This window comes from Zootoca vivipara, chromosome 13, assembly GCF_965207765.1.
Source record: "Zootoca vivipara chromosome 13, rZooViv2.hap1.1, whole genome shotgun sequence".
Taxonomy (NCBI): Eukaryota; Metazoa; Chordata; class Lepidosauria; order Squamata; family Lacertidae; genus Zootoca; species Zootoca vivipara.
In genome coordinates this window covers 52,033,244-52,059,203 of record NC_142596.1, presented here as the reverse complement: position 1 = coordinate 52,059,203, position 25,960 = coordinate 52,033,244, and the positions used below count along the sequence as shown (strand labels likewise).

Sequence of the window (25,960 nt, the reverse complement as noted above, 5' to 3'; positions counted from 1 at the left end):
TATTATCATTATTCCATCCCCAGCCCCCATGTGTACCAGTGGAGAGCATTATGCTTGCCCCAACCCATTCGTTCACCCTGTTATACCTTTCCCTTTCCCCTGCTCCTTCCTTTTAGTGACATTTTCAGTCACTTCTGGGTTGGGTGCCGTGAGTGTGTTCGCAATCTCACATCATTCAGACACACATGAATCGGCCGTTTCCTGTATTTAATTCCAGCTTCTTGCTTTTTAATCATGCAAGCACGTATATTTCCCCTTTCCTTCAGCATTTCTTAAACCGGGTTCTGCATCACGATAACTGGGCCATTTTTTAATAAGTGATGGATATTAGTTAGCTTAGTCCAGGGGCGGTGCATCCATTTAGGCCAACTAGGCAACCACCTAGGGCGCCAGAATGGAGGGGGCGCTGGCCAGCCTGCCCGCCGCCACCGCACTGCCTGGGGGCTGCCTCCTCCGTGGCCTCAGCTGTTGAGCGGATTTAGGCTTCTCTCTAGAAGCACGTGAGGAGCGCGAGCCTGGGGCCGCCTCGCCCGCCTTTCAGCTGTTCGGCGGAGGCTGCCCGCCCCCAGGCTCCCGCTCCCCACGCAAAGCTCCGGAGGCACGCTGGGAGCAGGAGCCTGGGGCTGCCTCCTCCGTGCCCTCAGCTGTTGAGCGGCTTCAGGCCGCTCTCCCGAGGCACACGGGGAGCACGAGCCAGTGTGTCATGGTCTGGTCGGCGGGAGGTAGCAGTTGCGACTCAGGACGTCGCAAGAAGCATTCAGATTTGCATTTCTCTGGGAAATGGGGGGGGGGGGCGCCAGAAGATGATCTCGCCTAGGGCGCAAAAAACCCTAGCACCGGCCCTGGCTTAGTCTGTGCTGCAATTCCTCCGCCTCCTTCCTGTAATGGGCAAAACGGACAATTATATTGTGGAGCGGGGAGCTCCCTCCCTCAGTTTGGGTCCGAGTATACCGTGTGCCCGTCCACCAGAGGCTCCTTCCCAAGGGATGCCTTTTGCTTTCTGGGTTGTCAGCCGTCACTGCCCAACCTCTGCCCCTAGCTTGTGTGACAGCCGAGGCGTTGAGGATCATTGCTATTCTTCACCAATTGATCCCGATTGATTTGTACCTGAAGGTCACAGGAAAGGCCGAGGAGAAGGTGAGGAAAAGGTCACACGGTGCTCACCAAAGTCTGCTTCGAAATCCATCACAGCACCAGATTTCTGACTAAGGTGGTGGGGTGGGCTGGGGGCTGGCCATTTACCCTCTGCCGGAATGCATCCTCAACAAAAAGGGCAAACGAGGTGCCAGGTGTGTGGTGTAGTGGTTAGAATGTTGAACTAAGACCTAGGAGAGGCCAGGGTTCAAATCCCGACTCGGCCACGAAGCTCGCTGAGTGTGACCTTGGACCAGTCACTGCCTCGCAAACTATCTTTCCTCCAGGAGTGCCAGCTTGCGACCGTGGGTGCCAGATTTACGTAAAAGCTCAACAAGCTGTAGCTTAGGGCCCCACTCTCTTGGGGTCCGCAAAAAAATTTAAAGGGGAAAAACCTGGATGTGTATTTTCAAAATATAAGATAAAAAAACAAATAAATTAAAACCTGCATACAGCAACTGTGTTTTGTGTTGTGTAGGCTCCTATGATGTAAGTCATGGGCCCCGCCTGCTAGCCTGCTCCCTAGATCACTGGTTTGCTGATTTCTATATATAGGGTGCCTCCATTCTGCATGTGCAAATGGCTTGAGATACCCATTAGGTCCATAAATTGCCATATAGCATATAAAGGGACCCCTGACCATTAGGTCCAGTCGTGACCAACTCTAGGGTTGCGGCGCTCATCTCGCGTTATTGGCCGAGGGAGCCGGCGTTTAGCTTCCAGGTCATGTGGCCAGCATGACAAAGCCGCTTCTGGCAAACCAGAGCAGCGCACGGAAACACCGTTTACCTTCCCGCTGGAGCGGTACCTATTTATCTACTTGCACTTTAACGTGCTTTCGAACTGCTAGGTTGGCAGGAGCTGGGACCGAGCAACGGGAGCTCACCCCGTTGTGGAGATTCGAACCGCCAACCTTCTGATTGGCAAGCCCTAGGCTCTGTGGTTTAACCCACAGCGCCACCTATTCAACACAAAAAACAGTGACAATCTGTTGTTGACAAAGGACAGCTGGACATATAAAGGGTTTCATTACCTTCAGTAGCTATGGGCCTCATCAAACCTAAATCTGGCCCTGGCCCCGGTGCTGAAATTTGTGGTTGGCTGGCCCCTTCATGGGGAATTTTGTGGGTGCTCGGGCACCCAGGGCCCCAGGGCGCTGGCACCTATGCATGCCTCACAGAGTTGCGGTGGGGATTGAATGAGGGGAGGCCAGAACTGTTTGTGTCCCCTCAAGCTCCTTGGGGGGAAAGGAGGGATAGAGATGTAACAAAGAAATAACATTAAATACCCATGACAACCAAGTGATGGAGCTCTCCAGGAAGCTAGCAAAGAAAGAAGAAGAATGGATCCAAAAACTGATGGAATATGCAGAAATGGCAAAACATACTGGAAGAATAAGAAATCAAGATAACAATTGAATGGAAATGGTTTATTGAATATTTACAGATAAATTATAAGCATATAAATACATTGGCAGGATTATTGTAACAACCTGCAGTTTTATAAGAGTACATATTTAAAGAATATGAATAAATGAGCAAATTAAGTGAATTTGGATATGCAGAAGATATGAAAAACAAATTTAAGGAACCACAGAAAGAGGGGGAAGTCAATATTTTAAATGTTAAAATGATTGTAAAATTATTGAAATGTGTACAACTGAAAATCATAAATAATATATATTTTAAAAGATCTCTTTTTGAAGTGGCAAAGTCCAGTTCAAAGAGAAAAAGATGTCTCAATAAGTAAAATTGATATGTAAAAATGATGCATGAGACACTGCACTACCTTTGTAACCCACGAAAATCCTTAATAAAAATAATTATTAAAAAAGAGAGAAAAAGAACCCTAAGAATGTAGCACGGTAGAAGGGGAGCCTGAAAATAACTATTTAAAAGCCAGTTTTAAAAATAATTAAAATGAGCGATAGGCTAAGAAGCAGGTGAAAACCCACAGCAGCATTCTGCACACCTGAGCATACATGCCCAGACAGAAATGTTTTTAGCAGGCGCCGCAAAGTGTGCAGCAAAGTTGTCTGCCTGGTGTCCATTGGCAGGGAGTTCCAAAGTGCAGATGCTGAAAAATTGTTTTCCTACCAATGCAGAACGGCTATTGCAGAAGAAAGTGCTGAGCAGAGCAAGGGAGGCAGTCAGCTCCTCCATGAATGGGAAGCCCTAGTGCCAAGTTATTCCTGGCAAGCGGCAGGAATGAGGCCTAGGAGGACGAGGAATGTGCCACGAAATGGCAGGCTTGGGGGGCGACGGTGCAGGAATCGGACGCAGCAGAGCGCCCTGGCGTTGCTTTTTGCACTCCTCCCTCCCTTTGCAAGCCCAGCTCTCTTCCTGGATTTTATCATTGCACAGGCAGATTGCGCCCTCTGAAGAGGTTGGCACAAAATGCTGTTATATAAGAAAGTACCCAAGGCAACGCACCCTCTCCAGCCTTGCCCCTCCAGGACAAGGAATTCCCACCCCACCTCTTTTCATATCAAGCTTGGCCCAGTAATTGCAGTGAAGACAAACAGATCGGCAACGATATTGTGAAATTATTTTCGCCCTTTGAGCTCCAGCCCTGATCAAGCAGAAAGAGAACAGAAATCCTCGATCAAAGCCGGAGGCAGAGAGACGCCAAGGGCCAACAAGATGACTCTCCTTCCAAGCTTCTCCACTGAGACGTGGTCCCTTCTCATTGTCATTCTGGGCCTTTTCATGCTGTATGTACCATTCTCTTGTCTTCCTTTTCTTGGGCTGTTCTCTAATTGTGAAAAGGAGAAGGGCTAATTTATATGGAGAAGGAGCATTTTAAGACTGTTGCTTCTCCTGAAAGCCGTAAGAGATGCCAGTCTCTGAACTGCAAGGATATTCCTTCAGATTTAAGGAAGGTTCTCTCCACAATCCCTTTATCCAGAAAGGTCTTCCAGCAAATAGGTGTGACCTGACCAGTTTACAAAGGATTAAAGCAAGAACAAGCCTTAAAAAGAATAAATGCTAGACAACAATTGAGGTTTTTTGTTTTTTGTTTCCAAAGTCAGGTAACTGTTAAAAATCAGTTTGCATTACTCCCTCATCTTCCTCCTGTTGGGCTGTTTCCTAACTGTTAGGAGAAGTTTTAGTTACAGGTAGGTAGCCGTGTTGGTCTGAGTCGAAACAAAATAAAAAACTTCCTTCAGTAGCACCTTAAAGACCAACTAAGTTTTTATTTTGGTATGAGCTTTCGTGTTAGGAGAAGAACAGGGACATTTTCCATCGCTTCTTCCAAAAGCCACAGGAGATGGTAGAACGCAGAAGAGCATAAAACGCAAGCAAGCTTAGGAAGGAAAAGTTCCATGCACTTTTGCAATGTAACCCTAAGCGAGTTTACTCAAAAGGGGGGTTCCTTAAGCTTTGGCAGCAGTCCTAGATGCACATCCCTGGGGCCAGGATAGGCATGGATCCAATGGGGCTTACTCCTGAGTAGACACAGGCTGTTTAATCTGCAATGTTCTGTTATGTTTTTATATAAGCTGGAGGCCACCCTGTCAGATGGGCGGGGAACAAATAATAAAAGTTGTTGTTGTTGTTGTTGTTGTTGAACTGCCAGCACAATTTCTGACCCCCAAATGAATTGGGTGGTGTGTGTGTTAAACAGGGAACCAGGAAGAGGGCCTTCTCAGTGGTGGCGCCCGCCCTGTGGAACGTCCTCCCATCAGATGTCAAGGAAATAAACAACTACTGTATCCGACTTTTAGAAGACATCTGAAGGCAGCCCTGTTTAGGGAAGTTTTTAATGTTTTATTGTGTTTTTAATATTCTGTTAGGAGCCGCACAGAGTGGCTGGGGAAACCCAGTCAGATGGACGGGGTATAGATAATAAATAGTAGTAGTAGTAGTAGTAGTAGTAGTAGTAGTAGTAGTAGTAGTAATAATAAACATTTTAGGCAGTTGAATCAATAAAGGCAAGTTTGAGAGGGAAAGCACCATGGAAATCTGCGTACATTTCCTGCTTCAGACAGTGTTTTACTGCCCGTGGTTCTGTCCCATTGAAAAGCTGCGCTAGAGGGAGAGTGTGCAAGGAGCAGCTTCAGGGTAGCATAAGAAATAGCGTGTTTGCTAGAGATAAGCAGAGCAGCCCGAGGGAAGGAAAGAGCTGCATTCAAAAGGGAGAGAGCAGCAGGTGGATTTGGGAGTCTCCATTTTATCCACGCAGACCAGGATGTCCAGCAAGTTGGATGGCTTTGAAAGAGGATTCGATTCATGGACGAGAGAGCTGTCAATGGCTACTTGCCACAATGATGCTTCTGAGCACCCGTTGCTGGAAGCCATGGGCTGTTGTGCTCCTCTTCTGCTTGTCAGTTCCCCCCATGTGTCTAGTTGGCCATGGTGCGAGAACAGGATGCTGGACTAGATGGGCCACTGGCCTGATCCAACAGGCTGTGCCTATGTCCTGCAAATTACTGGGTGGTCTCCTTGAAGCCATGCCGGCTGCTTGCTGCACACACCAGATCCCCAGCTTCTTTCTGGCCACCTCCAAGTGCAGAATAAGGTGGCGGGATTTCGAACTGCACCACTTCCAGTGGACGGTGTCTTCTCCAGAGCAAAAGACTTCTGCATCGAATAAAGCATATCAGGGAGAACGACAGGCAAAAGTTTAACAATTATTGATACTTAAACTGTAGGATTTCAATTGCACTTTTGAGTGTTCTTAGCATGTTACTTTATTTTGGATCATTACAGGTATCACCCACTGTTTTGTTTAAATTTCAGAAGAATTTAAAAATCCTCTCTTGAGCAGTGTACCTAGAACAATTCAACATGATTTATTCTCTCTCACCACAATTGGTTTACACCGTAAGATTGTGGTTCGGGGATGTTAAGGATCCCGTTGTAGAGATTTCCTCTCTGAACCCAATAATAATAATAATAATAATAATAATAATAATAATAATAATTTTATTGTTCATACCCCACCCATCTGGCTGGGTTTCCCCAGCCACTCTGAGTGGCTCCCAACAGAACACTAAAAACAGAATAAAACTTCAAACATAAAATCTTCCCTAAACAGGGCTGCCTTCAAATGAAAAGTAAGACGCAGCTTAAATCTGTTGTGTAAGCTATAGCTTAAGCATTTGTGTTCTATTACAGGCCTGAGTTGCATTTTATGCTAATATTTCCCATTTTGGGAGGAGAGATATTTTAAAACCATGTTCCCTCCCTGGTACGTTTGCCATTTTTATAAATATCAAACCAGCAGTTCTGCAAATTTTGATGCCTAACTTGAAACACAACCTTGGTGGTTGCATTTTATGATTTACATTAACCCAGGGGTCAGCAAACCTTTTCAGCAGGGGGCTGGTCCACTGTCCTGCAGACCTTGTGGGGGGGTGGGGCGGAGTATATTTTGAAAAAAACAAATAAATGAACAAATTCCTATGCCCCACAAATAACCCAGAGGTGCATTTTAAATAAAAACCCACATTCTACTCATGTAAAAACACACTGATTCCTGGGCCGTCTGCGGGCCGGATTGAGAAGGTGATTGGGCTGGATCTGGCCCCTGGGCCTCAGTTTGCCTACTCATGTCTTAACCAAAGGAAGCTCTGAGCTGGTGATGCTGTTCTTGACCCCCAGTCAGCACTGGGCACCGAGCTACCATTTTGATTTCCCGCCATGCCCCCGGTTCCCCACAACACCCACAGCACCTGCCTTATGTCCAGGGAGCCTCCCAGGGGACCCAGCTGAGGAGGACTGCCTCAAACATGGAGCCAGTGCAAGGACGGTTCCCTGGAGATGCTAAGATTTGAACCTGGGACCACCTGACTACTGGGATCAGAAGGCACCCCAGCTCAAACCACCTGCAATTGCATCCTTTGGCCAGTAGGCAAGAACAGGTGGAAAACACCAATGCCCTGTTGTGCCACCCCCAAAAGGTTTGCCCCCCTGTGTGCATGTGTTTTTAGCAGGAGGTGCTAAACCCTTGACAACTTTTTACGCTCTGCTGCTGTCAATTATCATCTGTCAGATTTGCATCTCTCTCTCTCTCTCTCTCTCTCTCTCTCTCTCTCTCTCTCTCTCTCTCTCTCTCTCTCTTTCTCTTTCTCTCTCCATTAAAAAACAGATATGGAATTTGGCCATACAGCCATTTCAGAAATCTGGGCATTCCAGGTCCGAGGCCATTGCCTTTCTTTGGAACTCTCTTGTGCTATCGTAAGGTGAGTGTCTGGGGACATTTCTGCCCTGCTTAAGAGGTTTGCCAAGACACCTGTCTGCTCCTCTCTCTAGGGATCAGAGGGGCTCCATAAACTGGGTCTTCATCTGGCCCAGAAAGGCTGTTCTTAACTTTCTGAAATGTTGTTCCGCAGGGGTTTATGAACTTTGATACAGAGTGCTTTCAGAAATATGGGAGGAACTGGGGGTAAGTGACCTTTGATGACCAGCTTGTATTTCTTTTCCTTTCCCCCCTCCAACAGATTTTATTTAAGTTTGAGTGAAAATGCAGAGGTTAGTATCCAATATCTTTCTATCAAGGATTTTTTAAAAACAACTAATCCAAATAAAAGCACAAACTGAAAGAAAAAGAGAGAAAGAGAGGAAAGAAAAAAGAGAGAACTTCAGATTCTGACCAGCTTGCATTTCTCGGCGCAGCCCAAACTCCATTATTTGATCCCAAGGAGGAAATATTCTGAAACAGAAGCCTTAATCTGCACTGGATGTCTCTGGGATCTCAAAAGCTTGCCATAAACAGTTAACATTCTGGTAGCCAGAGACTCTCCTCACTGCCCCACCTTTTTAGGGTCTCCTTTCTGTTGCCCCCTGTTCTTCAGTGCTCAGTCGGAGCAAATGGCAGTTGGGTTTAGTCCAGATTGCTGTTTGTTCTGATTTAGAGTTGAAGAGTGGGTCTTCCCTGGGAAAGGAGTAGGGCAAGTGGGAAACTGCTCTGACTCAGAGAAGAGAAGGTTCAGGGGTGATATGATAGCCATGTTCAAATATATGAAAGGATGTCATATGGAGGAGGGAGAAAGATTGTTTTCTGCTGCTCCAGAGAAGCGGACACGGAGCAATGGATTCAAACTACAAGAAAGAAGACTCCACCTAAACATTAGGAAGAACTTCCTGACAGTAAGAGCTGTTCGGCAGTGGAATTTGCTGCCAAGGAGTGTGGTGGAGTCTCCTTCTTTGGAGGTCTTTAAGCAGAGGCTTGACAGGCATATGTCAAGAATGCTTTGATGGTGTTTCCTGCTTGGCAGGGAGTTGGACTGGATGGCCCTTGTGGTCTCTTCCAACTCTATGGTTCTATTATTCATGTCTAGAAAGCATGTCTCCTGCAGGAAACCAGCCAGAGCCCTGCTTTCTAGCCATGGGGAAAGCAGGAACGAGCCCTTAGTCCAGGCATCCCCAAACTTCGACCCTCCAGATATTTTGGACTACAATTCCCATCATACCTGACCACTGGTCTTCTTAGCTAGGGATCATGGGAGTTGTAGGCCGAAACATCTGGAGGGCTGCAGTTTGGGGATGCCTGCCTTAGTCAGCCTCCACCGATCAGGCACCGTTGAGACGCTTGGAACTACAGCTGCTGTCAGTCCTTGTCAACATGGAGTGATGGGAGATGTAGTCCAACACATATGGAGGGCGCCAGGGCAGGGAACATGACCAGCAGCTCAGGGCAACACCCTTGGCTTTTCAAAATATAAAATTGGTAGGATGTGCCTTCTCTTCCTTCCTCTTCACCCAGGTTTTACGATGGCCGGCAACCTATATTAGCCACGCTGGATCCTGTCATTATTAAAACTGTTCTGGTGAAAGAATGCTACTCCACCTTCACCAACCGCCGGGTAAGGGCTCGTAGCTTAAGCAATGCAACAGGGTTCTTCATGCCACTAAATTAGGAATGCTAAATTGGGAAGGATTGGCTAATGTCTACTTCTTTGGCGATCCCTTGTAGCCGAGTAAGATTGTCTTCCATAAACACGGTTTTAACAATGAGTCCGTAAGTGACTGTGGAGGCCAATTCTGGATCCACACGTCCTTCCACAGTGGGGACATTGGTTTCCAGGCGGGAGTTGATCACAGTGAGGGTTTGCCAAGCGTGCCTTCCTCTTAGCATGTTTATCCCTTGCGTCCTGAGTTCGAGTGTCTTCAAAGCCCATGACACCTTTGGTAAAGGCTGTTCTCCAACTGGAGCGCTCGCAGGCCAGGGTTTCCCAGTTGTCAGTGTTTATACTACATTTTTAAAGATTTGCCTTGAGAGGGTCTTTTACCTCTTTTGTTGACCACCAGCATTACGCTTTCTATTTTAAAGTTTGGAATAGAGTAGTTGCTTTGGAAGACGATAATCAGGTAATGTGGCAGGTAGATGAAGACATCTCCTAAAGTCAAGTGTGAACTTGGGGCTCATCCGCCCTTCATTCCTGTCATCTTTAGTATAACATGTCCTTAAACTTATAAATAGCATAGGCATTTCAAAACGGGCCTTTTGTTTGAATAGGATTAGGACGATGCAACATTATCCATAATTCAGTTAAGACAACTAAGAACAAACTTAGTTGGTCTCTAAGGTGCTACTGGACAATTTTTTTTTTCCGTTAAGACAGATTATTTGCTATTAAATTAGTGTGTTTATTAAGCACATATGAAGTCAGAATTCAGCAGTGCTTGAAGTGGGCTCAAACCCTAATTCTGTTGTCTTTTTTTATCCCACTTCAAGTAATTCAGATTATAAAAGTACAAAAGTGTCTCCAAGTATATGGTTGTAGGACCCAGATCATTTTTTTATGGTTGCAAGTTGTTTTAAATTGTTTTTCGTAAATAAATAAACAATACATTTTGTGCCCTGTTTCTAGGCACTGGTCCAGATTTTCCATGTCTGTCTGTCTGTCTGTCTGTCTGTCTGTCTCTCTCTCTCTCTCTCTCTCTCTCTCTTTCTCTGTTGCCTTGGTCCTTTCCCCAGGAAAACCTATGTTCTACCAATGAATCAGAGCCCACAGCAATCCAGTTTGATCTGGCTCAGTGGCAAAATGTGTGTTTTCCCAGGCAAAGCTCCAGGATGAAAACAACAACAGCAACACTTGAACACAGACCTGGGAAGCCTGGACTTGGGCCTAGGAAGCATGGAGCAGAGGGAAGTGTGGCCAAGCCCTTAGTCCCCCCCCCCTGGCCCTCACTGAAACTCCAGATTTGGGATCTGTCAAAAGCCGACTCATCATTTTGAAACCACCTCACTTCCTTGCTTGCTTCCCTCTAGAATGTAGGTTTAGGTGGGCTGTTTGAGTCTGCCATCACGATGGTAAAGGACAAACAATGGAAGAGGATTCGCACTGTGCTCTCTCCAACCTTCACCAGTGGAAAGCTAAAGGAGGTAAAAAGAAAAGAAAAGATACTGAGCCCTGAAGAATTCAAATATTCAACACTGGTCCATATGGTCCTTTTAATTCCAGCACAATTCACAGAAGCTATTCAGTCTGAAACTAGAGCATACAGTATCGTAATCCAATTATGTTGTTAGCAAGAATGGGTGAAGCAAGCCTTTAAATCAGCCCATTTCACATTGTCATGAAATGAGACGACTGGCATTTGTTTGTTTTTAAAGGGATGTTTCAACATTGTACCATTTCTCCAGTTACTCAGTGCATCCTGCCAATATTGTATTTCCTTCTTCTCTGAATTTTCTATTTGGAGCTGGGGAGACTTTGCCTCAAACCACTCGGGGTGATCTTCTGTAAAATGTGTGCCTCTTTTTCTCTTCACCCTTGAATGGAGACCTTTCTGCGACCCCACAGGCTTCTGTGTAGCTGCTTCCGGTTCCTTCACACCCCCTTGAAAGATCCCCATCATTTATTGTATTCCAGATGTTTCCCATCATCAAACACTATGGGGAGGTTCTGATCCAGAACGTTCAGAAGAAAGTGGAGAAGGATGAGCTTCTGGTTGCGAAGGAGTAAGTAACTTGGGTCAGGGGAGGCTGCCGTCAAAAACAGAGCCCTCTTCTATCCTCCCATGACAATGTGGGCTGCCTTGGGGGTAAATCCAGACCATAGAATCATAGAGTTGGAAGAGACCACAAGGGCCATCCAGTCCAACCCCCTGCCAAGCAGGAAACACCATCAAAGCATTCTTGATATATGGCCGTCAAGCCTCTGCTTAAAGACCTCCAAAGAAGGAGACTCCACCACACTCCTTGGCAGCAAATTCCACTGCCGAACAGCTCTTACTGTCAGGAAGTTCTTCCTAATGTTTAGGTGGAATCTTCTTTCTTGTAGTTTGAATCCATTGCTCCGTGTCCGCTTCTCAGGAGCAGCAGAAAACAACCTTTCACCCTCCTCTATATGACATCCTTTTATATATTTGAACATGGCTGTCATATCACCCCTTAACCTTCTCTTCTCCAGGCTAAACATACCCAGCTCCCTAAGCCGTTCCTCATAAGGCATCGTTTCCAGACCAGATTGGGTTAACAAAGTGAGCAGCCTGGAGGTGGTAATAATAATAATAATAATAATAATAGTAATAATAATAATAATAATAATAATATTTTTATTACTTATACCCCACCCATCTGGTTCCCCAGCCACTCTGGGTGCCTTCCAACAAAAGATTAAAAATACATTAAAACATCAGTCATTTAAAGCTTCCCTAAACAGGGCTGCCTTCAGATGTCTTCTAAAAGTCAGATAGTTATTTATTTCCTTGACATCTGACAAGAGGGAATTCCACAGGGCGGGTGCCACTACCGAGAAGGCACTCTGCCTGGTTCCTTGTAACCTCATTTCTCACAATGAGGGAACCGCCAGAAGGCCCTCGGAGCTGGAGATCAGTGTCCGGGCAGAGCGATGGAGGTGGAGACTCTCCTTCAGGTATACTGGGCTGAGGCTGTTTAGGGCTTTAAAGGCTGTTTAGGGCTTTAAACACTTTGCATTGTGTTCGGAAATGTACTGGGAGCCAATGCAGGTCTTTAAAGGACCAGTGTAATACAGTCTCGGTGGCCACTCCCAGTCACCAGTCTAGCTACCGCATTCTGGATTAGTTGTAGTTTCTGGGTCACCTTTCAAGGTAGCCCCACGTAGAGCGCATGGCAGTAGTCCAAGCGAGAGATAACTAGAGCATGCACCATTCTGGCAAGACAGTCCGCAGGCAGGTAGGGTTTCAGCCTGCATACCAGATGGAGCTGGTAGACAGCTGCCCTGGATACAGAATTAACCTGCGGCTCCATGGACAGCTGTGAGTCCAAAATGACTCCCAGGCTGCACACCTGGTCTTTCAGGGGCACAGTTACCCCATTCAGGACCAGGGAGTCCTCCACACCTGCCTACCTCCTGTCCCCCTCAAAACAGTACTTCTGTCTTGTCAGGATACAACCTCAATCTGTTAGCCGCCATCCGTCCTCCAACCGCCTCCAGGCAGCAAACTCATGCTAATTCCGTAAGATGTTCGTGGGCCCAAAGCTAGACTTCCTCCTTCCTAGGACTCTTTCCTCTGTGAACCCATCAGGCATGCCATGCATTCCTGTAACTTCCATTTTGATAAGCCGTCAGGCAGGGATGGTCTCCTCCTTTAAATCGTTTGTTATTTAACACACCCAAGAGTCTGATTGGGCTGCTCTGTTCCCTCCCCAGCGTCTTTGGGGCCTTCAGCATGGATGTGATCACCAGCACTTCGTTTGGTGTGGACCTCGACTCTATGAACAACCCCGATGATCCTTTTGTCAAGGAGATCAAGAAACTCACCAAGTTCTCCTTTAATCTACATATACTTTTAATATGTAAGTTGGCTCTGGGTTTCCTTTTTTATATCGAATTTATTAAGGGTTTCCAACTTATGATACAATAAAAACCCAACTCCCAACTAGAATAATAATAATACTAACAACGAAGAAGAAGAAGAAGAAGAAGAAGAAGAAGAAGAAGAAGAAGAAGAAGAAGAAGAAGAAGAAAGGAGAGAAAAAGGACAGAAAGAGAGAAAGTGGAAAAGAAGAAGAGAAATAAAATAATATAAACAAGCACAAAGTTGTATATATATATATACAGTGGTACCTCTACTTACGAATTTAATGCGGTCCAAACGCACATTTGTAAGTCGAATCCCATAGGAAATGCATTGGGAGAAAAAAATTGTAAGTAGAAGCAACCCTATCTAAAAATTCATAAGTAGAAAAAATCCTATCTAAACCGCATCCAAGATGGCGGACGGAGCTCCGTTCGTAAGTAGAAACATTCGTAAGTAGAGTTATTCGTAAGTAGAGGTACCACTGTATATAGCCCTCTGTTATATCTTAAATTTCAACCCACATACAGAGAAGTGAATCCTCTTGGCTTTCACCTGGGAGAACTTCCCTCATCCTCAGATCACGGCCTGAGAAAAGCCACTCTTCTGCCCTGCCCCTCTCACAGGTTCCTTCTCCTCCTCTCCATCACCTCTCTGTATGTATTTTCATTTATCCTGAATTTAAATCTTCAGAGATCAAAACATACTACTACTACTACTACTAATTTATTTACTTATACCCAGCCCACCTGGGTGGGTTTCCCCAGCCACTCTGGGCGGCTTCCAACAGAAAAATAAAATACAATATTAAACATTAAAAACCTCCCTAAAGATATGAATAATATTAACAGAGAGCTATCAAGAATTATCAAGAATTAAAGATCTTAAAAAATAAAAAAGAGGAAGAAAGAAGAAAAGAGGTACTTCTGCTATCTCTATCTACCAGTCATGCATATAACAATTTAGCATATGCACTCCAGAATAGTTTCTAGCTGTAATTGATATCCAGCTTTCTCCTATTCTGCTAGATGGCGTTTTCCCAAACTTCCCTCCCAGGCCACCAGAATTCATATTTCTGCCACTCAAAAAGTCCAATATAACCCTTCATTTATTGTTATCTTTGTGTGTCCCACATTAATCTTTCTCCAGTTCCTTGTGACGTGTTCTCTTCAGGGGTTCCAACAAATCCTAGTAAATCCATATTTACAGTCGTACCTGGGTCAAGAACTTAATTTGTTCCGGAAAAGTCTGTTCTTAACCTGAAACTGTTCTTAACCTGAGGTGCCACTTTAGCTAATGGGGCCTCCTGCAGCTGCCGCATGATTTCTGTTCTCATCCTGAAGCAAAGTTCTTAATCTGAGGTACTATTTCTGGCTTAGTGGAGTCTGTAACCTGAGGTACCACCGTATTTGCCTGTTGCATCTTCCTTAAATTGTATTTCGTCCTCGTGTTTCCTTCTCCCTCCTTTTCTTCCAGTTCTTTATCAGTATAAACTCCAGTAGGTGAGCTGCTTTCTCTATTTGTGTATTTATTATTCCACTCATCTCTTCTTTGAAAGCATGTTGAGCACGAGAGACCATGCTTTGAACCATCGTCAGCTCTCCTTCTGACTTTGAAGCAGATTCCTTCATCAGATCCAGACCTTCAGACAACTGAAAATCTGCCTCAGCATCACCTGTTGATTTTCCATATTTAAGCAAAGATCGGTCCCATTCGTCATCCACAGAACCTCCCTCTTTAATCAAAGATAGTTCCAATTCACTCTCCCCAGATTCCACACCTTCTTCCATATTTGTAATCAAATCCCTCTGGTCATCTCTTGAAGTTCAGTTTTTAGATCTGCTGGCTGTGATTTAAACATCCCTTGCATGAAGCCGTCTTACCCATAGGCGCTAGGGGTGCAGGGCACCTGGGCGCCGGGCTCCCAGGGGTGCCAGGCCGAGAGTCTGGGACCCAAGAGTTGAGTCCGGGGAAGAGCCCGCCCGTCGGTTGGAGAGCCACAACGGGCTCGTCTGCTGTGGGCGGCTCTGCGCTGCGAGTTCAGGAGCGACCGAGCCAGCGAGATGCTTAGGCGGCCGGCTGGCTCTGCCCTCCTGCGCACCTGGGACTGGGCAACCGGGGGGGGGCACCAGGTGGATCTTTGCAGCCCAGCGCTGCATATGCTTAAGACAGCCCTGTCAATGAAGTATTCCATGTTAACATGGCTTCTCCCCTCCCCCCTAGCTGTGAATGATGCACCTGAAAAAAGCAGTTTCTACCTCCTAATGCCTCAGCACAACACAGCTGAGACAACAAAAGACACAAAGTATAAATTATAGGGAACTTTAGAGTTATAATCCATTGTGATGGATGCTTTAGCTGAGATTCTCTAAGGGGCTACTGGACAAATTTTTTAAAAATTAATTAATTAATTTCAACTGCGTCAGACCAACACGGCTACCTACCTGAATGATGCTATTTTTGAAAAAAATGTAAAAACCAATAAAATTATATATATGAAATTCTATAAAATACATTTTAGGGTTTTGAATCAATAGTCAAATAGTGGATCTGATTCTGATTGCCCCAGCTAAAAACCTTGCAATCTGCCAAGAGAAAGGACCCTCTGGCAGTGGCTGGGCGACAATAAAAGAGGGGCGAGGACCTCACTCCTCAAGTCTTTATAAAGAGTGCAAGCCAGGAGGGCATGTGCCACTGAATCAGTACTGCCCATTATGGATCTGTAACCCTGGGATTCACACTGTGTTTGGGGACTGAGCACATGCTATTCAGGCTTACAAGCAGTGACACTCAGAGCAAATAAACCAAAGTTTACTCATGGATTTCTACAGAACTCTGCCTGTCTGCCTGATGTTTTGCTTCTTCTTCACTGTGAATATCTGTTTCTTGCAGTTGTGTTCCCATTTGTGGCTTCTCTCCTCAAGTTAATGAAAATCACTTTCTTCAACCCAGAAGCGATGAACTTCTTTGAGAGGTCACTTGCAAAAATAAAGGCGACACGGGAGAAAGAAGGCCAGGGGGTAAGCATGAAGCCCGCGCTGAATTTTGAGGGTGAAAAATTCGCACACAATTTTCACACCAGAACGGGCTTTCATTGGAGGGGATAGAATTATTCACCAAAAGATCTCCCACAACCCAACATTTTGACTCTTTTGCCCCCTCAGTATGTCCTATTCTGCCTAAGAAAAGCGAGATCAATCAATCTCCTTAAGGGCAAAGGTGGCCAACTCTCAGGGCTGCCTTTAGCCCTTTAAGAAACTTGGGGGAGCAAACCATCTCGGTCTGTTGGGGTCTTTCCTCTGATTGCTTTCTCCGCTGTTTAATTTGTTTTTATGCTTAGGGCCGGGTGGATTTCCTGCAGCTGATGATCGACTCCCAGAAGTCCAACAGCGAGCACCAGAGCAACGCCTTGGATCCCTCCTATAAAGGTAATACCACTTCTGGGAGTCAATTCAGTGTCACTTCGAGGTCTCTGAAACTGAAGGGGAACAAGAACAAAAGATGTCAGTGAAGGCCCCAAGCAGATCTCACCGGGGAGGGCATTCCACAGATGGGGAGCCACGACCGAAAAGGCCCTTTTGGGATTCAGGGATGAAGTTCTGATCCATGTTGGCAGAATGTCCAAAGCAAACAAAAGCAAGAGTCTCAGTGCATGGCACTCTCATGTTACCTGTCAGCCTTCAGGGAATCCCCCCCCCCCGGCAGTAGATAAGCAGAACAAAGGAAAAGGAGTCTTTTTGGCAGCTAAAAACTTTAATGATCACAGCGAGAGAACAAAAAAATCCATTTCCTAGGGATGGTGGTGCTCCCAATTAAGGGTTTCACCCACTTCGTCCCTAGTCACTACTGCGTCTTGTAACTGATTTCGTAACCACTGTGCTTTCTGCGTCGCCACCTTACCAGCTCTCCTTGACCTTGGGCTGAGCAGCTGAATGCCTTCCAGAGACAGTGAATCTGTTAACTCCCCCCCCCAGTGTTTCTTCTCCTAGTTGTCCCCCATCCAGTATTTCCCAGCTTCTGCTTTCTGAACTATGTCCCTCTGCAAACCACTGTTCCAAATCTATATTGTCCTGCTCCTGGGAAGATTCAGGATCAGGAGGAGGGGGTTGCTCCCACCATTCCTCCTCAGTCCAGCTCTCCTCAGCACTGTCCCTGACATTACCAATGCAGATCATATTCCCACCTAGTGTATGTGCTGTATTATTGGGGCTAATAATAATAATAATAATAATAATAATAATAATAATAATAATATATTTATACCCTGCCCACCTGACAGGGCTTCCCCAGCCACACTGGGTGGCTTCAAACATAGTCTGAAAACACAACTAAGTGTCAAATATTTAAAACTTCCCAATACAGGGCTGCCTTTAGGTGTCTTCAAAAGGTTGTTTAGTTCTTTATCTCCTTGACATCTGATGGGAGGGTGTTCTAGAGGGTGGGTGCCACTACTGAGAAGGCCCTCTGCCTGGTTCCCTTCTTGCAGTGAGGGAATTGCCAGAAGACCCTCAGAGCTGGACCTCAGTGTCCGGGCTGGACGGTGGGGGTGGAGATGCTCCCTTAGGTATATCGGACCAAGGCCACTTAGGGCTTGAAAAGTTAGCACTGACACATGGAATTGTGCATGGAAACGTACTGGGAGCCAGTGTAGATCTTTTAGGACTGGTGTTATATGGTCCTGGCAGTCACTCCCAGTCCCCAGTCTAGCTGCCACATTCTAGATTAGTTGTAGTTTCTGCTTCATCTTTCCAGCCTTTCTTTGTTTGCAGGCTTGACCGATGATGAAATCCTGGCCCAAGCCTTCACCTTTGTCTTTGCTGGATATGAAACCAACAGCAACTCTTTGGGTTATACGGCCTACTTTTTAGCCATTCACCCAGATGTCCAGCAGAAGCTTCAAGCGGAGATAGATACGATCCTGCCCGACAAGGTGAGAATGTGCAGGTTGCAAAGGTGAGTCTGGACCCAATGCAGAGGGTTTTGGGGGTATGGAATCGTAGAATGGCCATCCAACCTCTGCTTAAAAACCTCCGAGGAGAAAGAGTCCAAAAACAGGCATCCCCAAACTTTTGCCCTCCAGATGTTTTGGACTACAATTCCCATCTTCCCCAACCACTGGTCCTGTTAGCTAGGGATCATGGGAGTTATAGGCCAAAACAACTGGAGGGCCGCAGTTTGGAGATGCCTGGTCCAAAACCTCCCGAGGGAGACCTTTTCATTGTTGAACAGCTCTTATTATCAGAAAGTTCTTCCAGATGTTGTTGGAATCTTTTTTCTTGCAACCTGATGTCAAGTACGGGAGTTCCCCTCTCCCTTCTGGTAACTCTGCAATAAGAATTAATGAGCATTTGTTAGATTTACAGTAGTACCTTGGTTCTCAAACTTAATCTGTTCTGGAAGTCCGGTCCAAAACCAAACGATTCCAAAACCAAGGCACGCTTTCCCATAGAAAGTCATGCAAAGCAGATTAATCCGTTCCAGACTTTTAAAAACAACACCTAAAACAGCAGTTTAACATTAATTTTACTGTCTAATGAGACCATTGATCCATAAAATGAAAGCAATAATCAATATGCTGTCCTATAAAATAAATAAGAAAGTATTGTAGATGATAAAAATAATTTTTTTTCTTACCTGCACTGATGATAGTCATTGTTTGGATGGGGGGCTTTTACCCATTTCCGCAGCCACACAATCAATCAATCAATCAATCAATAAGTAACTGAACTGGGTTCCACACAGTCACAATAACAAATTAACTGAAAAAGCCTGAAAAACAAAAATGCAAAATAAACAGCAAGAACAAAAGCACCAAACTTAATCCGTTCTGAAAGTCCATTTGATTTCCAAAATGTTCAAAAGCCAAGGCACAGCTTCTGATTGGTGCAGGCGCCCCAGAAACAATAGCTGACAGCTGCGTCGGATGTTTGGCTTCCAAAAAACGTTTGAAAATTGGAACACTTGCTTCCGGATTTTCGGCGTTTGAGAACCAAGTGATTTGCGAACCAAGGTACCACTGTATAGTCCTTTTATTACAGCACTAGCTGGCCCGGCCACGCGTTGCTGTGGCTCATGCCTGTGATTTCCCCCACTCTGTCCCGACCCATGACCTATTCTGCCTGCTCCTCCCCCCACCCCCGGTTCATCCCTGTGACTGTCAGGTGGGCACGGATGAGCCATCGCTCCCCCTCCTCCCCCATCCCCAGGCACATCCCTGCAGGCCCCCGGTATCCCTGCAGGACTCCCCCCACCCCCGCAGGCCCCCGGTATTCGGCATTGGGGGGAAGGCAACGGCTGGGCGTGGGGTGGTATTCGGGACAGTCGGCGTAGCGGGCTATGTCTGTGATGGTTGGACACGGGGGGCTAGCGGCAGGATCCCGGCGCCGGGCTTTGTGGAGGAATGGCCTTTGTGGCGGTTATAGAGTATTGGCTGGTGACATCACGATCTTGCCTCGGCCTTGGAGATGCAGCTTCTGGCTTCTATTTCCCAGCATGCACTTTCGCCTGAGTTGTGAGTTCTGGAACACAGGTTTTTTGGGGTTTTACCTGGCCCAGGTGTGACATCTGTCTATGCGAACTGTATATGATCACTCGCATATTCGCTTGGGACGTTGTGTCCACATTTGAACGCAATCGGTCAAGCGGTTTTGGAGAAAAGTGGAGACACACCCACATGGCCAGTTTACACACCCACCCACCCACACCCACCCACCCACATATATGGAGAGAGAGAGAGAGAGAGAGAGAGAGAGAGAGAGAGAGAGAGGTTATGTTGCAATCACAAACAAGCAACCCTCCGCAAAGATATCAGTTGCCTACTCTGACTCCTCCCCACTTCCGCAGCATGAAGCACACCAACGGGGTGTCCCGCCTCCCCTGCATCTCCTTTGTTCTCTGACACACTCGGACCTCTGAGTTCAGGGGGAGGGAGTCGCTTCTCTCCTACTGTCAGAGATATGGCTGGCAGAGAGGATTCTGCAGAGGGGGAGGAAGAGGCAGAGGAAAACAGAAACTTGATTCTTTCACACCACGAAAGTGAGATAAGCCCCTCTCGCTCTGGAATGCTGTCTGTAAGTTTTTGCAGCAGCACAGAGATGAAAGAGCAGGATGCAGGTGGTAGGAGGGGGTTGGAGTCAAGTCCAGAGGAGGAGGAATTGGCTGCACCCAAATCTCCAAGAAGCAGGAGGCAGAGCAAGTTATTAGAGCAAAGGAAGACGGGGAGGACGTGGCGTATATCTGGCCTCGGGAGGGGTCAGAAGCCAGTCGAGTCAACTGACTTCAACAGTGAGGAATGAGTTGTGGGAGGCTCAGATTGCTGAAAGCCTGTAATTGCTAAATAAACCTCAACTAGTAAAACCGCCAGCCTTCTGTGTCTTGTGTGAGAGACATGCTAAACCTGACATCTACTCTCGAGTAATGTATCACCCAGCTGCTCCCTCCCTTCTGGTTGCTTAGCTACTATTTCATAGCTGGGTAGCTCCTCTCTCAACTGTGTAGCTGCCTGCCTTTCTGCTTCGGGAAATGCTAGAAGCGGGGGGGGGGGTATTCCTCCTCTTCTTCTGTTAGGAGCTGATCTCATCTCCCTGCGATTGCATTCCCCACTCTTCCGATCCAGCCCAGCCCCTGACACCTGAAGCCATTGGTTCGAATTCTACCCTCCAGAGCAGGAGTATAGGAAATGGGTTTTGAGTTGTTGTTTTTTTTTAAGAAAGTTCAGTTGCATTAGTTTCCTTCCACCTGTGTTGAATATAACTCAAAGAGTTTACCCCATTCATATACAGAAATCTTAGAATAAGGCTGCCGAGAGCTTTCCTTCTGAAGGTCTCTGTGTCTGGGCTCCCCTGCTTTCCCCAAGAACCGCAGAAAGATGGAGCCTCATTTCAGATCCCACCAGGTACAACTAACCTTCCCCCTTGAATCACCCCAAAGGCTCCTCTCACCTACGATGCCATCATGAAACTTGAGTATCTTGACATGGTCCTGAACGAAACACAAAGGCTGTATCCTTTCGGAGGGAGGCTCGAAAGGCTCTGCAAGAAAGATGTCGAAGTCAATGGCGTGACTATCCTGAAAGACACGTTGGTGATGATCCCACCCTACACGCTTCATCGGGACCCTGAATACTGGCCAGAACCTGACGAGTTCAGACCTGAGAGGTAATGCCCCTGCCCTGAAAGAAAGAAAAAATGGAGGGAGATTTTTATCATATGTGGTGGAAGTGCGACAAGGTTAAAGAATTTTGGGAAATGATATATAATGAACTGAAGAAAATTTTTAAATACACCTTTCCCAAAAAACCTGAATCATTTCTGTTAGGAATGATAGGTCAAGAAATTAAAAGAGAGGACAATGTATTATTTTTATATGCAACAACCGCGGCTAGGACTTTATTAGCCCAAAAATGGAAGACACAGGAATTACCGACGATTGGAGAGTGGCAGACAAAAATGATAGACTATGCTGAATTAGCGAGACTTACGAGCGGGATCCGGAACCAGGGGGAAACAAAGTTCCTAAAAGACTGGTGTAAATATGTGGACTACATGGAAAAGAACTCTAGAAGTTTAAAAACTCTTGCAGGGTTAAAGTAAATCCTGCGAACTGAATTTAAGAAGAGGAAATAAAAAACTGCGGGATAAGCTTTGATTAGAAAACCTTATGAGGGGATGGAGGGAAGTCACAGTGAAATACATGTTACTGTGTTATGGTGTTATTTGTTATGTTTAAATGTGTATTAATTGGAAAATCTAATAAAACGTTATTTTTTAAAAAAAGAAAGAAAGAAAGAAAAAATGTGCTGGTGAAAAGTAGGAAGCACATTCATGTCAATGCTGATTCACACCTGAATGTACATCACTGGACCTCACATGGCTCTGCATCTGTGACATTAGTTGTGGGGGTCCTAGTCACAGAATGCCTGCCATGGGGTGTGAGCTAGCACAGAGAAGGCGTGGCAAGATAAAAATGGATGCCAGATCTAAAACAGGAGAAAAGATTCAGGACACCAAAATGCTGTGGGTATACCCCCCATGAGTTGTCCCAGTTGGGTGGGGCATGAAAAAGAGGCACTGCCCTCCACTATTCTGAATGGGAGGGAGACCCGATGTACAATCCTGGCATCCGATGAGATATGGCCTTATTGAAAGGGGCTTATTCATTCAGGGCGAATAGGGTCTGAGCAGGAAGAGCAGACTCCTTTTCCATCCCAGGAACCGTAGGAGGTACATGTGGGTAAAGGTAAAGGTTAAAGGTAAAGGACCCCTGGATGGTTAAGTCCAGTCAAAGGCAACTATGGGGTTGCGGCGCTCGTCTCGCTTTCAGGCCGAGGGAGCCGGCGTTTGTCCACAGACAGCTTTCCGGGTCATGTGGCCAGCAGGACTAAACCGCTTCTGGTGCAACGGGACACCGCGACGGAAACCAGAGCACATGGAAACGCCATTTACCTTCCCGCCTCAGTGGTACCTATTTATCTACTGCTACTGGCATGCTTTCAAACTGCTAGGTTGGCAGGAGCAGGGACAGAGTGAAGGGAGCTCACCCCGTCACACAGATTCAAACCGCCAACCTTCTGATCGGCAAGCCCAAGAGGCTCAGTGGTTTAGACCACAGTGCCGCACAGTGCCAGCATTGTCACCCATTGCAAGTGTTTAGGGCATCAAGGGAGGGGGGCAGGCACCCCAGAAATTTTCCATTGCTGGATTTTAAACATTAATGGCCACAAATTGCTCACCTGAGCGTTCATTTTGTTCAGTTGAAGTCTATTAAAAATCCCAACTGAACAAGCCAGGCTCCTTATCTCTACCAAGTATAGAGGCAGCCAATGTGTTATTTCAGATTAGCTTTGAGGATCTGATCAAATACGTCACAATTAGAAAAAGTAGGAGAAGTATTTTTAAATATAACTAAAGTGGAAGTAAACAAAAGTAAACATTATTTTCCATCTTTACTGTAGGTTTTGTTTCATTTTGAAAAACAAAAATTTATTTCACACTTTATTTTTATATATATTTTGAATTAGATATACTGTATATGGGGGCATCCAAATCTTTTAAGTGCTTAGGGCCTCTAAAGGTCTTAATCTGGCCCTGACCGTCATGCTCAGGCCTCGCAGCGTGACTTAGTGCGGCAGTATTTACAGGAGCAACTGTGGCGAATGATTTCCTCTTCTTGTGTGGCTGGAGCTGTTGGCTTCATCCTCCTTTGCCTCCTCCCCCATCAATGCATCAGATCTGCCTGTTCTGGTTCCTTACCCAGCCTCCATTTCTCTTGTCTCTGTGAATGCAACCAGGTTCAGCAAAGAGAACAAGGACAAAATAGATCCCTACACGTACCTGCCCTTTGGAGCTGGTCCCCGGAACTGCATAGGAATGCGCTTTGCTCTCGTCACGATGAAGGTGGCTATTGCAATCCTGATGCAGCATTTCTCCTTCAGGGTCTGCAAGGAAACTCCGGTGAGGAGGCTGGGGGTCTGGCGCACCTCTGTGTGTGCGTGGCAAGGGAGGGGGAGGTTTTCCTGACCCTCTCCTGATCTCCTCCATCTTCTCCTGTTATGCAAGAGCCTTTTCCTTCGGAGAAGTGGGTGGCCAGAAGGTAACAGGGACTGTAATGCAATTTGGGGAAAGGAGCAAGTTGGGCATTGTCTTTGCCTCGGGCGACTGTATGAGCCTGCATTTAAGAAACTCTGCCACTTGTGTTTTCCAACCCCTATGCAGCAGCGGAGCAAGCTGATCGGGTGCCTGCATATTTTACAAAAACTAAACCATTCAGTATTCCATTATCACACCCATCAAAACTTATTTACACTGTTGAGTTTATCTTCATGCTGCCCACATTTTCAACTAAACACAATTTTCCTCCATATATTCAATAAACATTTTCCAATCTCCTTTAAACATATGTTCTTCTTCTTCTATTTTAGGTCCGTAAGCTACACATATTCCATCAGTTTACGTTGCCATTCTTCTTTAGTTGGGACTTCGCCCGATTTCCATATTTGGGCTAACAAAACAAGCCGCAGTCTTGGCATACACAAATAGCTTTTTTTTGATACCTGGGAATTTCCATCTGCATTATCCCCAACAAAAAGGACTCTGTTTTGTTGTTTTTTAAAGTGCTGTAAAACATTTTATTTCCAGTTCATTATGGACGTTCCTTCTCTCTGCGGTCCTTCCAGTGGTCATTCCTCCTCTGGTTGCCTGACTGTTTGTCTCCAGGCACTGTGGTCATCTGCAAGGTTTTCCCATAGAGCAGGGTTGATATTGCCAACATTCGTGTCATATTTTCAGACATCTTTGTAACCTAGAGTTGGTCTGCGAACTGGCCTGGTGCTTGAAGCCAGCTCCTCGCAGAGAACATCCTTGGGGATCCTGCCACCTTCCATCCTGTGGTTGTCTTTTAGAGTGATCCAAGATGGTGGCCATCACCTCCTCCCATTCATCCATAGCTTAACTATGCCATCCAATGTCTCCAAGGAAGGAGAGCCCATCACCTTCCGAGCGACCCTTACTTTTGGAATGTGACTTTTCCTAACATTCCCTTCACACCATAAGATTGCAATCCTACAAATCAGGGGTGGGGTCCTCTGGAGGACTCTCAGGTGCTGTTAGACCCCACTTTCCATGGTCCCTAACCACTGGCCATGGGAGCTGGAGTAGAAGGGAATTAGAGCCCAACCACTTCTGGAACATAGCAGGACCTCCTCCATCCTTGCTGTAAAGATTTGCTGGTGCTTAAGCCGGGTCTAATGGTTTCCTAAGTGCTCTCTTTTGCTTTTCATCCTGCTGCAGATTCCCCTGGAGATGAGCAATGAAGCCTTCTTAGTGCCAAAGAAACCAATAGTTTTGAGGCTGGTGCCACGTGGTGATCCCCGGGAGAAGGGGGAGTGAAGCCTGGTCGTGGGCCTTGGTAGAAGATGCAAAAGCCTCAAGTGTGGCTTTGAGAAAATTCCCCGCAGAGAACTTCAAACAGTTCCAGAGAATCAGACAGATTCGCAAACCGAAACAGAGCTCTCTGAAAATCCGTGCATCTCCTAATTTGGCACTGCAGTTTTCCGGCCAAAGAATGCACAGAAAAAGGGAGTCATTAGTGCACCGCCAAAAATGTGTATCTTGGCGAAAGTATCATTAAAAGATGTATTCTATTCAGGAAAAACCGAAATGCTTGCATTCTATTCAGGCTTGCCCAAATACTTGCACTGTGAAACATTCATACAAAAGTGTGTCTACCAGGAGAAAGGGGCTCCAACAATGTGTGCAAATGTTGATGCAAACCCCTCTGTGGAATTGGGGCAAAGCACATGTAAGAAAGTAAGAAATATTCCTCTATTTGCCTGATCTGTCGCTTCTATTGTTTCAGGATGGTTTGGGGAAAATTTTAAACATTTTTAAACTATACTTTAGTTGCAAGGCATCTTGAAAATTCTTATAGTATAAAGTAGATTTAAAAAGCCCCCCTTTAAAACCAAATCATCAATGATGATTAATTGGAGCATGCCCAAGCTACAATTTTGTATCTGTCTGAGACCAGTTTACCAGTCATGGCTTCCCCCATGGAATTCTGGGAACTGTAGTTTGGGGAGGGTGCTGAGAAGATTTTGTTAAGGGATCCATACAGAGCACATGCAATTTGGATTCCTCAGAGTTGCTTGGGATGAAAGAATCACTATGACATCAAATCATGTCCACTGAATGACAGGAAACTCAATCGGTGCAGGCCAGGATTGCAAAAAACCCTTCCTAGAATTGTCACACATCACAGTCCTGGGTAATGTGATTTATCCGGGTCCCTGTGACTCAGATGCATTATTTCAAAGCTCTGTGTGGAAGTGCTCTTGCAGAAACAGGGCCAATCCACCAGTGGAAGCCCAATTTAAATACCACTCTGGAGAGACTTATGATCTGCTGTGGTTTAGTAGATTAAACATCCCTTGTTAAATGCAGCTTCCCTTGTTGAGTTGTTAGAGTCACCTAACAGTGTGTAAAACTGGGTCTGGAAACAGCTCAGAAGTAGCAGTTGCAGCTGGTGAAAGACCCGTGTGATATGATTGTAGCACTCGTTCCCAGGAAGCAATAGTGAAGCTGTATTTTCCATGA

At 45.9% G+C, this 25,960-nt stretch overlaps 1 protein-coding gene across 4 annotated transcripts; it reads left to right on the top strand.

The window, feature by feature from the left end:
- The first annotated feature begins 3,257 nt into the window (after positions 1-3,257).
- Positions 3,258-25,019, top strand: LOC118092624 (cytochrome P450 3A12). Of its 4 annotated transcripts, none has more exons than XM_035130913.3 (13): positions 3,418-3,847; positions 7,228-7,321; positions 7,472-7,524; positions 8,845-8,944; positions 10,354-10,467; positions 10,958-11,046; positions 12,722-12,867; positions 15,762-15,889; positions 16,210-16,297; positions 17,639-17,799; positions 20,799-21,025; positions 23,158-23,320; positions 24,656-25,019. In XM_035130913.3, exons 1-13 carry the CDS (start codon positions 3,777-3,779, stop codon positions 24,752-24,754), a joined length of 1,533 nt encoding a protein of 510 aa, XP_034986804.1. In that variant the 5' UTR covers positions 3,418-3,776; the 3' UTR covers positions 24,755-25,019. The 4 variants fall into 4 exon arrangements, with proteins under 4 accessions (XP_034986805.1, XP_034986804.1, XP_088513102.1 ...); XM_088656977.1 differs by having other exon boundaries at positions 3,782-3,847; positions 10,143-10,467; XM_035130914.3 differs by lacking the exon at positions 10,354-10,467 and having other exon boundaries at positions 3,258-3,847.
- Positions 25,020-25,960: the final 941 nt, after the last annotated feature.

Excerpts from the sequence above, each read along its gene's own strand:
- LOC118092624 (XM_035130913.3), top strand. The coding sequence starts at position 3,777 with ATGACTCTCCTTCCAAGCTTCTCCACTGAGACGTGGTCCCTTCTCATT. Across the intron at positions 7,322-7,471 it reads CTCTCTTGTGCTATCGTAAG|GGGTTTATGAACTTTGATAC; the intron begins GTGAGTGTCTGG and ends GTTGTTCCGCAG. Across the intron at positions 23,321-24,655 it reads GGGTCTGCAAGGAAACTCCG|ATTCCCCTGGAGATGAGCAA; the intron begins GTGAGGAGGCTG and ends ATCCTGCTGCAG.